General features: G+C 38.5%; 1 protein-coding gene across 2 annotated transcripts in view; it reads right to left on the reverse strand.

Annotated features, from left to right (window-relative positions):
• LOC122061977 (CDPK-related kinase 3-like) overlaps positions 1 to 17,860 on the reverse strand; it is a 54,722-nt gene extending 36,862 nt beyond the window's left edge. For both annotated transcript variants that reach the window (XR_006134762.1, XM_042625582.1), the window contains exons 1-5: positions 16,793 to 17,860; positions 11,558 to 11,688; positions 10,560 to 10,601; positions 10,310 to 10,418; positions 10,076 to 10,154 (exon numbers count right to left, since the gene is read on the reverse strand). Coding sequence is in view for 1 of the 2 variants with exons in the window: in XM_042625582.1 (XP_042481516.1) it covers positions 10,076 to 10,154; positions 10,310 to 10,418; positions 10,560 to 10,601; positions 11,558 to 11,688; positions 16,793 to 17,332 (901 nt within the window). In the remaining variant the exon portion in view is untranslated. The remainder of the gene's footprint in view (positions 1 to 10,075; positions 10,155 to 10,309; positions 10,419 to 10,559; positions 10,602 to 11,557; positions 11,689 to 16,792) is intronic.
• Positions 17,861 to 18,370: the final 510 nt, after the last annotated feature.

Below are 18,370 nucleotides of genomic sequence, written 5' to 3' on the forward strand. Positions count from 1 at the left end.
ATCCCTCCCTTTTACAAAGATAGAAACCCAATAAATTAGAATTCCTACTTTCTAAAAGTAAATGCTAAAATTAGAAACTAGCTAGATAATATCTTCCTAACTATTACAAGGAAATATAAAAATGAAAAATACATCAATCAAAGACTTCTTAAAATCTTGCAACTTAAACTCCTCCATACGGGCTGGCCATGGGGCCCATATTGGTTACTGTTCACGCCGGAATTGTTCACGTGAACAGTAACTCATGGACAGAAAAAAAAAAAACTCCTTTTTTTCTGAAATTGATTCTCAGCCCTCTTCTTCTCAGGCTTTGATCTGCATCACCAAGGCACATGGTCATGACCACAATTGTAGTAAAATGCACAACCGACACATGTTTTCACCACTTTCAAGCCCTGAGCCTGAATGCTCATGTATTTCAAGATAATTTCAATTAGCATCCGAACGTGCTGATACCAATTAAACGAGGCATCCGTACCTCTTTCTATATGTCAGCCTGTCAGGCAATTCTTTTTGGCAGATTTTAATTGATTAGTCCTTTTTTCCCTTTGTCCATCTCTAAACAGATAGGGGGAGTAGCCTCAAAAGTCATACCTGTTAAGTAGTACGGGTAGGGTTACTCTTGGTAGTCTAGTCTGTTACTAGGGTCATAATTGTCTACCATGGGTTAATATTGTAAGGGGAAGCAGTGCAATATCATATATTTTTTGCATTAATAAAAGCCCTACTAATAGAAGTAGAGGTCATTCCATCCTCTCTATCAGTAGTTCTGTTTTCCCCATTCTTTCGTCTACTTCTCTCTATCATTGTTCTTGGGTAGGGCTGGTTCTTCTTCTTCACGGATACTGACACATGGTATCAGAGCAGGTTTAAAACTTGCTCATGCATTCTTCTCTTTGTTCTAAAGTATTTTTTAGGTTTTTCTTGTTGTGGTTTGCAATAACTAATGCTGCCGTCTCACCTGAAACCCTAGTTAGAAGAATTTGGAGAACTAGGGTTTTGTATTTTGCTGATGTCTACTGCCTATATCAATGTGCTGCTGCTGCCTATCCTTAAAGATTCATATCTACACCTAACCCTTACTGTGCAAGAGATTCTTTAACCTGCGCAGAAGGTTCTCTCCATGCGCATTGGTCATCCTTCCCTATGACTGATATTTAATGTGGTTGCTGGATTTCTCCTGTGGACCCTTTGAAGATGATTTGTACCGTATATTGAAGTGGCATCTTCTACTTTCTTGGTCATCAGATCACTTTTCGGCATGTTCTTGAGAAACCCTAATTTTGGAAGGGTTTCTTGTCCTCTTATCAAACTCCAGTGAAATTTTGCAGAAGTTTTCAGTGAAGAAGAAGGGTTGAGAGAATAGATTAGCTTGTCAGGAATGACAGAGGCCCTTCTTCATTTGCAGAGGTAGCACGTAAGTATCTTAGGTAAGGCTGAGTCACAAGCCTTATCTTAACATACAATGAACCTTGACGGTCTACTCAACTAGTCAAAGCCTACCCTTCACATCCACTCAAGTTGGTGCAAAGGAATCCTTCATGCCAACTTAAACACAATAGGAAGGAATGACTTAGAAGTCAAACCCTTTGTGAATACATCAGTAATTGATTCTCTAAAGTGACAAATGGGATATAGATTGGGATATAGATTGAGCCATGTTCAAGTTTCTACTTGATGAAGTGCATGTCAATCTCAAACGCGTTTAGTCCCATCATGTTGGACTGGGTTACAAGCTACATTGATCGCTGCCTTATTGTAGTAGAGCCTCATAGATCCTTCAGATGTCACCCCTAAATCACGAAGTAACACCTTCAGCCAGGATAAGCTCACACACACCCTATGCCATAGCTCGGTACTCAGCTTTTTCACTAGATATGGATACCATTGGTTGCTTTTTGCTTCACCAAATAACCAAATTTCCTCCTAGGAATGTCCAATATCCTGAAGTAGAGCATCGATAATCAATGGAACCAGCGTACTCGACATTGGTAAAGCATTCCCACTTCAGATTGCTATTGTTGGAGAATAAAATAGCCTTTTCTGGTGCTGATTTCAAGTACCACAATATTCAGTATCCAGCCTCAAGATGATTAGTCTGTTAATCATGTAAAAAATGGCTCATCACACTACAGCATAAGCAAAATCTGGCTGGGTATGGGAGAGGTATATCAATCTGCCTACAAGTCGCTAATATCTCTCCTTGTCTATTGAATCACCCCTTTTGCAGGGGACTTGATAATTATCTCTCCCCCTTTGGGCCTCTCACCCATGGGTATTTGATGGAGGGCCTTAGGGAAGAAAGGGAATGTCAGAGTAAGATGGGGAAGGAAGGGAATCACACAATCACATATTGTACAGATCCAACCAATTTTATTCAATATTCAAAACATTCTAACATGCCCATCGGTTACAGCCAATATATAGAAAAGTAAAGACATGAAATTAGAAACTCTACTCAAATAGTATCTAGCCTAAACTAGGAACAAACCATCAAAGGAAACTAATGCAAGTAAATTGATGGGGGCCTTAGGGAAGAAGGGAAGAATCACACAGGGGAAAGGGGAAGGGGAAGAGATTCACACGACCAAGCATAACTACAACTTCACCCAAAATAATTAATTCATCATTCTCTGCATATCCATCGACTACAGCCAATATATAGAAAATAAAGTTACGAAATTGGAAACTCTACTAACATAGTATCTAACCTAAACTAGGAAATAGTTGTAAAAGGAAACTAATGCAAAGGAAATAAATCCTAACTCCTACATTCAAATCTGGAAAATAAAAGGTATGAAATAAAATACTAAATAACTACTAATTTTATTTTCAACCCTTGTTGGACCAAAACTCTGAGCTGGATCGGTTCTTCTTAGCTCTTGGTTTCCAAAGCCGATCATGCTGGTCCAACCAAGTAAGGGCAGCCGTATCTGCATCAGAAATAAATCCTAAATCCTACATTCAAATATAGAAAATAGAAGGCATAAAATAAAAGACAAGTAATTGCTAATTTTATTTCCAACCCTTGTTGGACCAAAACCCTAGGCTGGACCGGTTCTTTTTTGCCCTTGGCTTCTAAAGCTGGTCATGCCGGTCCAACCAAGTAAGTACAGCTACATCTACATCAACTCTCCTCCTCTTAAAAGAACTCGATGAAGGAGACCGTTTGAAGGAATACACTGAATGAGGAACGATCCCACCATCTTCTGGAGCTTAATTTCGAGGAGATCTTTGGCAGGATGAAACTTCATAGTCTTGTTGGCATGCTTGAAAGCATTGGTGTTGGCATAGCCACAATGTTGTACTTTCTTATCAAACAACCAAGGTCGACCAAAAAGATATGGCACACCTTCAAAGGAAGGACGTCACATTGAACTATATCCTTAAATCCACCAATAGAGTATGTGACCAAACACTTATCTGTGATATTGAGATTAGTGTTGTTTACCCAAGCAACCTTGTAGGGATTTGGATGTAGCTGTCTTCAATCCCAGCTTACGAACAGCGTCTTCAGAGACAACATTAGTGCAACTACATCCATCAATGACCAAGATTAACAATTGGTCATTGCACTTCACACGAGTTTGGAAAATACTACCGCGACGCCAATCTTCATTGTCAGTGACTTTCTGAGTGGTCAACACATGACGAATGACATAAAAAGGATGTTGGTCCTCATCACTGCAAGTGTCATTCACTTGATCTGGTGCACACTCTTCTCTTAAATCAACTATGTCAAAACCTATTGCTCTTCGGGAATATATGGTATAGAAGAATCCTTATCAATAAAGGCAACAAAACAGTTGGGACATTGTCACATTGAGCACTGATATGTCCAAATCCATTGCACGAGTAGCACCAAACTGTAAACTTTGTTGCATTAGAAGGTTTATATGAACCACGCCGAGGGGGTGAGTACGGACGAGTAGGCCGTGAAGATGATATTTCAGTTGATGGAGGGCCGGTATGGGAAGGGAAAAAATCCCTAAGATGCTCAGAGTTGCAAGGGAGAGGGAGAGAAGTCGCACAAAGAAGGGGGAGGAAGAAGAATCACACACAGCCCTCAGGCTCTCAAACATTCAAACTCAATTCATCTTCTCAATCTTTACTTCTCTTTTGCCTCTCACTCTCTCGTCTCTGCTTCACCCCTATTTTTTTCTTTTTTCTTTTTTTTCTTTTTTTCTTTTTTTGGGTCGTTGCTGGTAGAACCTATAAAGAAGGAGATGGGTCGATTGAAGTGGTTAAGGAAAGGGAAGAACGGTGGGGTTTTCTTGTGGGAAACCGAAGGATTTTTTTTTTCTGTCAAAACCCTAGGAAGAAGGGAGGGTTTCAATCTAGGGTTAGTGGAATGGGTCGATGGGATGTCATGCTTGAAGAGGCACATTGGTGGGGTCCGGGTTCAACATGTCTTTTTTTTATTTTCTTGGGAACTCAAGTTTTCAGCAGAAATCAGAACAGGGAATGGGGAATGGGAAGGAAAAGAGGACGAAGAAGTGGATCCTTCGGCTCTAATACCTAGTTGATGGAGGGCCTTAGGGAAGAAAGGGAACGTCAAAGTAAGAAGGGGGAGGAAGGGAATCACACAATCACATTTGCACAGATCCAACCAATTTCATTCAATATTCAAAACATTCTAACATGCCCATCGGTTACAGCTACTATATAAGAAAGTAAAGACATAAAATTAGAAACTCTACTAAAATAGTATCTAGCCTACTAGGAAGCAACCATACAAGAGAACTAATGCAAGGAAATAAATCCTAAATCCTACATTCAAATCTAGAAAATAGAAGGAATGAAATAAAAGACAAGTAATTGCTAATTTTATTTCCAACCCTTGTTGGACCAAAACCCTGGGCTTGACCGGTTTTTCTTAGCCCTCGGTTTCCAAAGCCGGTCATTCTGGTCTAACCAGGTAAGTGCAACTATATTTGCATCAGTAGCTCAATTCTCACCCTCTCAAGGCATCTCACCTCTCAACTGAATCGCTGCTTCATGAAGAGAACTTCAAATTTTAATTATCTCAAATCGTGGGCTGCATTTCAGCCTTGTGTTTTATTTATAAAATTAACCATCAATTACAACCTAATCAGTTGAACTTTCCATTACAAATCCAAATAAATAAATAACTCATATTCCTTCTTGGAAACTAACCTATAACCTATCACAATTCAATAGGAAACTGAACTAAAAAATAAGATAACCCAAATCGATTCCTTGGGAAGCAAAGACCAACAGTTGTCAATTAGTCTTCAAACTGATCACATCCAGCTGGCAGTGGGGCATATAAGATTGGGAATAATCTCCTAAAAATAAAACTCCACGTAAATAGCAACTAGATCCCAAAAATATGGAAACTCCTCCACTGATTCCTCTACAGTTGGACCCCAATAATATGGAAACTCCTCAAGTGGTTCCTCCTCACACAAGTCATCTACACACCCCTAAAATTCCTCCATGTCATGGCCAGAATGGGGCCCACAAGATCTGAAAGTTCTTCCGCGATTTCCACGCAAGCTATCCTTGGGTCCCTTATGATATGCTCCCTCAAACCAATCAAGAACCAAGACACACTTGACCAGACTGTCTCCCACAACAATTACAGCCTGGTTTTGGAGCCTTGTCCCTGCAATACCTGAGATCTACATCAGTCTCTCAAACAAAGTATGTCTTTGATCTTTCATCTGAGTCTGAGATGTTAGCATCAACACCTGCTGATAAACTTATGGATCCACGTCAAAATTTTGGGACTAATGATGGTGAGGAGCTTACAGATAAGCATAGTATAGTAGGTTGGCTGGCAAACTTATTTATCTTATTGTGACCAAGCCAAATCTTTATTATGCAAGTTGGGGTTACAAGTCAGTTTATGGAAACACAAAACGGGCTCATTAGGAGGCAAGCTATCGAATGTTGTGGTATCTTAGTGGTGCTCAATGGAAAGGTCTAATATATAGACCCAATAAAAATATTGGTTTTGTTGGATACCCTCATGCTGACTAGACTAGTGTTGAAGATGATATGAGATCTACTACTAGTTATTGTACCATTGTTGCTGGAAATCTTGTTACTTCAAGTAAGAAACAGGCCACTATGATGAAATCTAGGTTTGAAGATGAGTATAGTTATGGCTCATGTTGCATCTAAGTTGATGTGGTTGAAGTCTCTTCTTAAAGAGCTTGGGTTTCCTATTACCAAGCCAATTGATATATTTTGAGACAACCAAGCAGCTATTCATATTGCTCACAATCCTATCCTTCATGAGCAAACCAATCATATTAAGGATGATAGTCATTTTGTATGAGATGTCATGAAGAAGTTGATTGCTACCATCTTTGTGGTTCTAGGAATCAATTGGGTGATATGTTCACCAAAGCCTTATTTCGATAGGCTTTTCTTGAGAGTTGTTCCAAATTGGGTGTAAAAAGAAGAGAAGAAAATGAGAGAGACTTGCAATTGTGGAGCAAAGAGAGTCCCAATCGATCCTTCATTCATTAAATAAAACAACTATTACAAGTCCTAACCGGACTAGGAAACCCAAACTCACAATCCTAATAGGACTAGGAAGACCCAAGGGAGGAGTTTGCAACTTGCAGTAGACTCCTCCTTTCTCTCGATAGACTTATAAAACTCCTCCTCAAGCTAGAGTATACACATAGCGACAGAAAGCTCCAACTTGACCAATAAGAACTCCAACAAGCACAAAGAGAACTCTAATCAACCATCAGAAAGCCATCAGCAACTCCAAAAGCAATGAAAGCCCTTCCAAAGAAAGTATTCCAATACCAACGAAAGCCCTTCCCAAAGAAAGCAGTCCAATAGCAACGAACAATAGCAACACTAGTTACACTAAAAGCCCTTCCCAAAGAAGGCACTCCAACAAAAGTGTAGCATCCAACAGCTACATCAAAAGACCTTCCCAAAGAAGGCACTCCAACAGAAGTGTAGCACCCAACAGCTACATCAAAAGACCTTCTCAAATAAGACATTCCAACAGAAACTGTAGCTCCCAATAGCTACAACAAAAGCACTCATGAGCCTCAAATAAAGATCTCCCCAAACAGACATCTCACAGAAAATTCCACAGATAAATAGGCAGCATCAAGTCACCGGGAACCAAACAACATCAGGTTGTTGAATATAAAAACATCAGATTGCTGATTTTACCATTTTCAAAAGATAAAATAGTTGCAGAGGACAAACACGAGCAAATACATCTTCAAAAGAAATGATCTTGAACAGATAATACTTTGAATCTCCCCCTCACGTGTAGCAGTACTCAAGGAGAAATAATTTTCAACAACCACCATTACAAAGAATCCCATAACCAAGAGCACCACACAAAACTTTAATTTCCAATCTCCACCTGACAGTAGCAAATCGTTTCTCCAACAACAATCGATTCATGAAAAATTCAGAAGTATAAGACATGAACAAAATCAGGTATGATTTGAATCAAACCTTCATTGAAACCCTAGTTCTTATTTTTCTAAGAACTGGAGTTTCACCAATAGCATGATACCTTTGAACGACTCTCAAACCAACAACTTGTTAAGCTCTAGGACCAAGTAAAGAGAAGCAAAGAGAGAGAGAGAGAGAGAGAGAGACATGCAATTGTGGAGCAAAGGAAGTCCTGATCAATTAGATTGGAGTTGCCCTCCTTCATTCATTAAATAAAACAGCTATTACAAGTCCTACTAGGAATAGGAAAGAACAAAATAGAACAAAATAGGAAACTAATACTAATTGCTAACTTCAAATTGTATTCGGTCTTAATAGGACTAGGAAAACCCCCAAGGGAGGAATTTGCGACTTACGCTAGACTCTTCCTTTCTCTCGATAGACTTCTAACACTGGCATGGGTGATATTAATGCACCAGCTTGAAGGGGAGAGTTAAGTAGTTAAGTAGTAACTGGTAGGGGCAATCTTGGTATTCTATTAGTTACTCAGGCTATAATTGTCTATCATGGGCTAATATTGTAAGGGCAACTATGCAATTTTATATGTTTTTGCATTAATGAAAACTCTACCACTACTAGTAGAGAGGTCATTCCATTCTCTCTAATGGTACTTTTGTTTTCCCCATTTTCTCGTCTTCTTCTTCTTCTCTCTTTCATCAGTTCTTGTGTAGGGCTGGCTCTTCTTCTTGACTGATATTGTCACAATACTTGGTGGGTGGAAGATAGGACAAACCCTAGATTCAGATAACACACCCCTTTCAATAGAATCTCAAGCAAACCCTAAAACAGAATTTAGGTAAACAGTAGGGTCATATTCAACCTTTTCTGATGAAGTTCAGATGTTGGCCTATGTTCAAAAACTGCTAGAATAAATAAACCCAAAAATACAGCGACGTTCTAATGATCAGATTTGAGTCAACTGTCAAAACAGTATAAATTTGGACCCTGTAACGAAAATTTAGGAAATTTCTTATTTCAGCGGATCAGCAGATCTGAACTGGTTCAAATCTTGGTCGAATGTCACTTTTAGGATGAGCTTCAATGCCCCAAACAATGGGAGAAATCTGATGGACATGTTCTCCAGTACAGCAATTCTTGTTTTCGGCAAGAGGCCCTAAAACCAGGCAGCTGCCAGGTTTATCTAGGTGATCTCTTGCTGTGAGTTTGAATCCAGCAGTAACAACATATCAACAGCGTCCAAAAGATATGAAGATCACTCCCAATCTCAGGTTAAATCAAATTCCATCAAACACAAATAACAGACAATTACAGAACTTATTTGAGAAGAAAAACAGAGCGTAGAGATGAAGGATATTGACATTGATTTCCCACCAACAGGACTATATCAGAATTTCTCCAATCCCTAGAGTTTCTCACTCCTCAGTCTGTCACAGTATCATACTTTCTCAGAAGCAAAAGCTCAATCCAAAATCTCATTAATCAAATTTGTGTACAAGGCTGGATCCCATTACAAACTTATATAGAAGACTCAAACAAAAAAAAACAAAAAAAATGCCTAAAACAATCCTTAACTAATAAGGTAACATACACTAACTAGGAAACTAAAATAATGAAGGAAATTGAGTAAAGACAGAACTGAACTTATAGAATCCTACTCTAGCCTCAAAAAAAAACTTGATAACAATTTGAATAAATAAATATACACACTTTCCTAACTATTCCTGTATGCCTAGCCTCTACTCATATATAGGGCCATTAAATGGTCCATTACAATGAAAACACATCAGATCAAAGGCCCATACATACCCCAACTCAAAATCTTATTTCTAATAAGCTCATTTAGGTGATTTAACTGCATCAATACCCTTCCATTTAAATTGAACGGAAGAGGCATCTTTCTTTGACAGAATTGGAAACAATTAGGAGGAAAATAAACTCACGCAGAAATTTTATCAGGCTTTGGAATCTGGGAAATTATGTCTTAAATTGCAATTTCTCTTTAGTAAAGCACATTAAAAATCGAAAATTTTTGAAGGACTAGACATATTTCAGTAAACAACATACACAAATACAAGTGATACATTTTAGGTATAGCTTATAGTACCATGGAAGATTAAAAATATAATACAAAAAAATTTTAAAATGTGAAAAATATTAAAACAACTAGAGCAGTGTTAACTACTTTCATCTTACTAAAATCTATGCAGATGCTCAGAGACAAAGAGACCTATGTTGTGATAATTCACTGAATCAGCTTGCTGACATTGAGGACATGAGAACCAAAGTTCAACAAACTCCCCATGGCTATGGCTACATAGAACATAAGTGCAACAGAACCCATGAAACAGCACCACCAACATTGAATAAACTGCTTAACATATCTGCCACCATCAAAAACTAAGCATATAAAAAATTTCTACATCCTGATTCTTCATTCTACCTATTTCCTTTCCTATTCTCCCTTGTATGGAAGGTCTTTCAAGGAATTATAGCCTTCCAAGAAGATTGACAGAATAAAAGCCCCTTCCTCTAAGAGCTTTGATGTGACATTGTTTTCAACTTCTCATTGCAACGCAGTACAGAATGACTGGAGAAGTGTTCATCAATGAACTTCACTAAATATAAATAATAACAGATCTCTGAACATTACCTGGTCTAATAAAGTCAGAAAGACCGAAGTCAATAAGCTTCATCGGAGCATCTTCATCTCTAGTTGTAAAAAGAAAATTCTGTTCCATAGTCAAGAACAAGAATAGTGAGTAGAAGGTAGAAGGAAAGTGAAAACAGCACGGGGAAATCCCATTCTGGATAATAAGGTGTTATAACGAAGTGTGATTTCGTTATAATTGCCTTTAATAATCAGAAATGTGTAATCGATGCAAACCTCTGGTTTCAAATCACGGTGTACAACACCTTGAAGATGACAATAGGCAACTACACTTAAAATTTGGACAACAATAACTTTTGCATCTTCCTCTGTGTATTTTCCACCTCTGGAACAAAACACTGGCATATTACAAACTTTAAAAAAGCCCTTTAACCCAAAAATGGATACAATGACCTTCAAATTCAAATTCCAATTCCCAAAAAAAAAAATCACCGGTTTTCATGAAGATATAAGCAAGTCCCCATACCTGGATAAAATTCTGTCCAGCAGTTCTCCACCTTCACACAATCTAATATACAAAAAAAAAAATGAGAGACAAGAAAAAGTTTACTAATATTCAGAAAGATATCATGAGATCATTACAGTACCACATTTTACATCTGTGACTCCAGTCAGGGAGTCAGAAAACAACTTTGACTAAACAAATACATCCTGGTAGGAAACATTATTCAATCAAATGTCACTATCTGGACACGGTGCATACCAAAGGAGCATCCAGATCAGACATTAGACTAGGATTATGAGTCAGGTTCTGACAAATTTCACCTTCATGAGTTTTACAACATTGGAAAGATAACTATTATTTAAATGCATAAACAGAAGAACTTGAAAACGAACTGGACCAATGGTCACTGTTTGGATGCAGAATATTAAAAAAGGATCTTCCATATCAGACATAAGACTCAGAGTTACATAATTAAACCATGGCAGAATTCATCTTCATGACTTGCACAATGTTGCAAAAAAAAAAAATTACAAATATGAATAAATAAAAGAGCTTGAAGATGGGCAGAAGGGAACTGGAAAAAACAAGTAACTGAAAAAAAAAATATATATATATATATATATATATACTTGTGTTCCCTATGCCCAGACACATGGGAAGTGGAGGCGGGGAGATCTTCCAGTTCCCCTGTGTCTGGGCATGGGGAACACAAGTGGGTAGCGTTCTCTTTCCTCATATATATATATATATATATATATATTAATGAGGTACGGAAAATATGGCCCCATATCTAGTGGAGTGGATCCCTGGTGCAGGATTTGTGCAGCCAACCCCAACGAAGTCATGATAAGGCTTGTTGAGTTCCATTGGGCATTTATAAATCTAAAATGGTAAAGAGAGAGATCGGGTGGCAGGAGAAAACAAAATTCATAAGAACAAGAATATATAATAAAATAAAAAACTCAATCATGAAAGGCCCAATATGAACCGGATGAGAAAAAGAACTAGTAAAGACATACTCCATGACAATGTAGACATTATTGGCATCCTCGCACGCATCGTAAAATTTTACCAAATTCGGGTGCCCAGATAAAGCTTTTAAAATTTTGACTTCTCTACGAACATCTTCAATTGATATTGCTGTAGTCATCTGCCAAGCGTGAAATAAAACTCACTTAGTCAGCAAATGGGCAAATACAGCTCAACTTAACACCAACATTCAATCAATGTAGTCACAGCTACCATAAACAAAGGAATAGCGAGCAAATCCTGCCTCATGTACAAAAAGATCAAGAAACAGATCATTGAGCAATTAGCTGGAATGGTACAAGTGAAGCCATATCCAACAACCCCGCCCCGTCATGAGGAAAAGGATATGATGCCAATTGAATAAATTTCAGATAGTTAGTTCTTCTTCCATAGTATTAATTATTATGTTGCTTCTAATTTGATCTCGTCATGTAGGGCGCTAAGACCATTAGGAACTTAATAACCAGAAGCTTACAGCTAATTTGATCTCGTCACGGCAGAACTGAATAGACAATAAAATGAAGTACTGCCAACTTGCTTTCTTGCATTATTGCCTAATTTCTTGATGCAGATTTCCTGCTTAAGAGAGAAGAGGAAGAAATATTTTTGTGGTTTGTTTTGAGTCTGGTTCAACCTTGAACTAGTTTTGATTCAAACCACAGCCTGCGGTTCAAGGGATGCCAAGCTGTTGGAGACTTTCTTTTGACTTGCGGTTCCAGAATTCCGGAAAATCAGGAATATTATCTCCATGCCAAAACATGGGAGAGTTCTAGGAGTTTAATTACTTTATTTTATTTCTGCTTAGCTGTTTAGACAGGCTGGGAAAGTAATATTTAATTCCATACCTGACTTAGATTTAAGGCTATCTTTGGTGTAGTTTAAATTTATGTTTATTTGACGCATAAACATAAACAGATGTGTTTGGTATGATTTATGACCCCTATTTCTCATTAAAATAAATCAATATAAGGATAAATTCGTAAACAGCTCAAAAATTGTTTATGATTTATCACCGTAGACTCTCAATGTTTGCTCATGCGGGTACCATTAATGAAAATGTACAGAATTGCTACTTAAGTGGGGCAAAATGATTCAATTAACAAAATTAGAACAAAGCCTCCATTTTGCCGCTCTCTCTCCAGCCCGTCCCCATCCTCTCTCATAACATATATTATATTATATTACATATATGTATTATAATATATATATTTAATACAGTCAAGGTTCAAGGTCTCGGTTTTGCCCATGGTTTCGCCCAGGCCAAAAACCGAGTTCTGAACAGATCTCAGCAAAACCATGTATTTTGGGACCAGACAATGCGAGAAAACTTGGAGATGGGTTTCAGTTGCCAAATGGCCCAGTTAGCCCATAGAACTTGTACTCTAGCCTATGTTAGGCCTTCTAAACACAGCGGAAACATTAGTTTTTTAAAATTCAAACCCAAAATGGTACTTTGACTTCAAACCCTCGGTTGATAGTCTATAGTGCAGATCTACCTTAGGCTATTCCACACAATATCTAGTACTTTTAGAACATAATTCAAGTAAAAGTGTAAAACACCTTAAATAAGCATAAGGAATTAAAAGACGTCAAAAAATGTCAATCTTTAATCTCCTAGTGACTAGTGTTGAAGTTGATAATCTCTATTGTAGATGTGAAACAGCAAGACGAGATAGGCGAGATCTAGCAAGAAAGGCGAGATCTAGCAAGAAAGGCGAGAAATCTCATCAAAATGGGGTTTAAAACATCACGTGAATTGGTCGAGTCGAGTCGAAACCGACCGAAATCTCAGTGAGAAACCGAGATTTCGAGCAAGATATTGTTGTTTTCCAGTATCGCCTATGGTCTCAACTCGCCAAAGCCAAAAAATGAGATTTTAGCGAGATCTAGCCGAGATCTCAAACTATGAATATAGTATCTTATAATATAATAAATTTATTATAATAGGGAAAGAGAAGCCTAAAAGGCAACATGACCCCTATGCCCAAACACAGAGGGGGGTAAAATGGCGATCCCGCTCCTCATGAAAGGCGGAAATCCCATCCTCGGTGGTGCTTCCACAAGTGCTCCCATCGGCTCCCATCGGCCCCCATGCCGCCTTTCATGGAACCCTCTCCCATTATAATATTACATAATATGATATAAAAGGAAGGATTTTGTTACATATAATATTACACACAATATTATAATACTATATATCATATATTATCAATAATACAATACATAATATATTCTTCACTTAGGCATACCAAACCTATTTTACATTACATAATCTATTATGTCTAGTAGTCACTAACCGATTATTGTTTATAACCCCAAAACCTATTATCATAATTGATTATTCATAAATAGGTCATAAATATAAACTATGCCAAAGAGAGCAGTTTCCTAATCTATTTCATTTTCCTAGTTAGTGAGGGGAACTCATCTTAGGCCACACAAGGGGAATTTTTTTTTTTTTTTTTTTTTTTTTTTTTTAGTCGGGTCTTTTTATGCAAGTGTTTCATCAGTTAGGGACACTTCCTTTTTTTCTTTTTTTTTTGGGTAAAGGGGACACTTCCAAAGCAGTCATCGACTGCAGGAAGTTTCCTTATCTATTTGGCTTATTTTGTCAAGTAGTCAATCAGTCTAGAAGTCGACTATAGGAAGTTTCCATATCTATTTGGGTTTATTCATCAAGTAGTTAAGTCAGTCTACAAGACCCCAAACAAGCTGGTCAATGGAGGACTTTAGGGTGTCTAAACATTGTCTCTTTTCAGTTTTAAGAGTACATGTAAGGAAAAGAACGCTCCCTAGTCATGCGGCCCCTGCACCAACACAGGGGCCAATGAGAGGGCGCACATGAGCATCAACAGGGGGTGCCATTCCACCCCCCGGGCCCACGTCTGGGCACAGGAGCCACGCAACCAGCGAGCGTTATTTTGCCCATCTACACAATAAAGATATGTTTATGGCTTCAAAGCCCAGCTACACAACAATTTATTGAATGAATGAAAAATCTGTCTTTCTGCTTTTGGTTCTGTAGTAATTCAGAAATCAGAATGCTCCCTGCTGCAGTGATTCAGTAGGATCCCAGGTTGGGATCGGGTAGTGATGCCAGCTCCGATGATCAGATGCCAGATGGTGATTCCGGATCATATCTTTTCTATTTTTCCTATTATTTATTTCTTTCCCATAACCCCCCAGCCCCACAGATAAGATGCCAGATGGTGATTCCGGATCATATCTTTTCTATTTTTTCTTTTATTTCTTTCATTCCCATAGTTACATATTACTTTCAGTCCATCAAAGTCAATGGTTTTTCGGTTTTAAAACTCCTAATCTTAGAAGGATTCTCTCAGTACCTCAAATCTATCCATCAAATTCAGATCATATTTTACAGATAAATCTAGCTATTTGTTCTTTCTTTCAAATCCGGCTCTATCCCTAGACCAGCAATCCCATCGCTGGCTTTCACTGGTTCGGGATTAACAGTGCATTATTTCTTCTACCAGACTCAACTAATGCTCAAGAGCTCATGAACCTTGTTCTATTAAAAAAATAACTATGATTTCTAATATGTAATCCAACCACCATGAAATATCCCCTTTTTTGGTATCTCTCCAACATTATTGGAGTGTTTCAATACAGTTATGCAAGCAGCAAGTCCTACACGGACAAGCTGGAATCATGCACAACCCTGAGATCTATCTTCTGTCCATGTCACACTTAGATAATAACCAGAATACCTACAGTCTACTACTGTTGAAAGAAATCAACAAACGTCAGAAGTCCGAAGTTGGAGATCCCTGGGCCTCCAAAATATTAGTCACTTGCAACATGATGCGATTGATGACTGATTCCCCCTCTTTGTTCAAATATGCTAAATGTGTGCTTTGCCGATTGTTAATCAACCACACAGATTATCACCCATTTTGTCTCTACAACAGAGGTTTTGGTTCACATCTTTCAGTTGTTCTGAATTCTCGAGGCCTCTCAAATAAATATCCTGGGATATTTGGGTATGGAATACATCTCTTTTATAATATGGGTTTATAAAATAATCACTAGATCTAGTATCCCAGCAAGGGCATCATTCAAGCCACTCTAAATCCCCTTCTAAGAATATGATCATTGCCATATTATTCTTGTTTGATGCTAGCGGATGATATCATCATCCCCAAAATATGGCAATGAGGAGTTTCACAGTCAACATCTTGTTCCCATGGTTGCATGCTTTTTCTCATTTTTCCAATCCATTATGTTGCTAGTTTTGTGAAACTCCAGAAATCTATAGATCATTTGAATTTCTTCGTTAATCTCACTCTTTCTGTCAAAAATTTTCAACAAGATGTGCATCTATCCTAATTACCATCCTACGAAATGCCGATCACCTTCTTAGCTTAGGCCAATAGGCAAAGAAGTGCAGCTGACAAAATGCCACTTCTCAACACCAAGTAAACAAAAAGCGAGAACTACCGGTTCAACCATTGTCAGCATGTTCCAATAATTACCCAATAGAATACTCCACTCCAATAAGATGAGTACAGCATGGTCACTGAATACATTCTCAATCCCCTCGTTTCTATCCATCCATAGCTTGATGCAATAACGAACTTGTCAATCTCCTCTTGAGAGTTGAGATTTTAATAATCTTCCTGACGAGCCTGACAATTTCTCTCACAATCTAATTTGGGGCTCAGTCATATATGAGAGTATGACATAAAAAACAAATACGAAGATTTTCCCACCCTTGAAGATTAAGCTCTGAACAACCACTGTCCTCACCATTTGAAATAAAACCATAAACAATGCCGGACGATTAGGTGTGTCAGTGCAATGAACAAAGAAATGAGTTGTCCTCAAGATCGCGAACAATGAGATAAAAGGTATTAAAGTGATTTTGCCTTATTAAGAGTAAGAAGGCACCCCAGAAGTGAGGAGTGTTCCGTAAGTTCAAACACAGAATAAGGAAATAATCACAAGGGTACGATCACCTGATAGTCTAAAAATTAACGGAAAAAACCAAGCTCGGAAGATGAGAGAGTTAACTAATTTTGTCATTTTTACTATTTCAGACCAGTGAATGGAAAAAGAGTAAAGCCAACGAACCATTACCATGAAAGCTTTGCTAATTTAAGGAACCAAGTAAATTATAGCGAAGGTCATAATGAAGACGCGCCGAATATCAATCAGTTGCAGCTGGTCAGTAGCAAAGAAAATAATAAAAAGACACACAACCGCACCTTAGCTTTGGAGATGATCTTGACGGCAACAAGTTGACCTTTAAGCTCTCCTTTCTTGCCTTTGGCGGAGCACGTATGACCGAAATGCCCGCGGCCAACCTCCTTCCCCAATTCGTATTTCGCAGTGAAATTCTTGGAATATCCAAAGTTCTTATCAAGCGGGCGCTCAACCTCCGCGCCATCCTCAGGGATCGGACCTTCCTTGGGCTTTGCGGGTCCAAGACGTTTGGCTAGGGAAGCCTTGATGTGCTTCGCCGGTGAGGGAGGAGGGAAAGGTCGGCGGAAAAATCGACGGGGAGTGGACCTCACTGGAGACGGAGCGATTCCAGGTGGAAGAGGACTAGTACCAGAACCGTGAGGGAAAGGACTCCGCCAAGGGCTGTTGGAAGAAGAGTGAGCTGGGGTGTTCTTCACTGAACGCCCAGTGAAGGCACCATTACCGGGAGTAGAAGTAGACGGCGTCTGAGTACGATCGCCGGTGCGGACGATAGTGTCGTCTTCGACGACGACGGAAATGTTCTTGCCGTAGCACATCCCCATCGCTTTGCTACGACTTTCGAGATCGAAAGATCGGTCAAAGTCCTAACATGGGAAGCTCTCTCTCTCTCTCTCTCTCTCTCTCTCTCTCTCTCTCTCTCTCTCTGTACGGATCTGAGGATTTCGGAATCCGGATTTTGGCAGAGACAAAGAGAAAGAGATCTAGAGCAAGAAAACGTTAAAAATGGTGATAGAATAAATGAAATTGAGTCAGACAGAGAAACAAACAGCAGCAGCAGCGAGGTTACTGAAGAAAAACCAGAAGAGAAGGTGAGAGGAAGTAAGTGTCAGCGAAGAGCGAGAAAGAATGAGACCACAGAAGCATACAAAGTGCAGAAACATAGAAAGCGAGAGAGATAGAGAGAGAGACAAAAGATCTCTGGGGTATAAAAACCATGAATCTGTTCGGGGATTGAGATTTGAGAATCTCTATGTAGAGAGAGAGAGAGAAAGCACGGGAGTTTCGGGTTCTAAGCAGATATTGCTCCTCAGCCCCTCCTCCCCTTTGCTTCTGTCTCTTTCTTTATGGGCTGATACAAGTTTCCCTTTTGGTCATATAATATAATGAGACTGCCTATATGACACCACCACTATTGGTGTGTTCATAACACCTTTCTTTTTCTTTCATTATCTTTTTTTATTTTTCTTTTTGTTTTTTTAGGTAATGAAAGATTTTTAAAATTAATTTAAGGTAATATATTATTATATTATTATTAAATATTATCATTGTGATTTACATTTTTCGAGTATACATGTCAAATTATAGTTTACTCTCGTTAAAAAAATGAAGTATATTAAATATAAGGGTTATATTTGCCTTTTTATATGTCGATGATTTGTTAAATAACATATGCATTTATCATTTTGATGAGGGTTTTGTCCCCACTCAATGTATTGTGCAAGAACCGTGCACCACGCATGGTTGTGCGCAATACCTTTTGCCTAAAAGTAATATGGGATAATGTTTGTTGTTCGGAGTGTAGCTATATGCTAGCATCTCCTTGTGTCTATCACTCCTCTCTCTCCCTATGAAATGACAAA

This window comes from Macadamia integrifolia, chromosome 14 (genome assembly GCF_013358625.1).
Source record: "Macadamia integrifolia cultivar HAES 741 chromosome 14, SCU_Mint_v3, whole genome shotgun sequence".
Taxonomy (NCBI): Eukaryota; Viridiplantae; Streptophyta; class Magnoliopsida; order Proteales; family Proteaceae; genus Macadamia; species Macadamia integrifolia.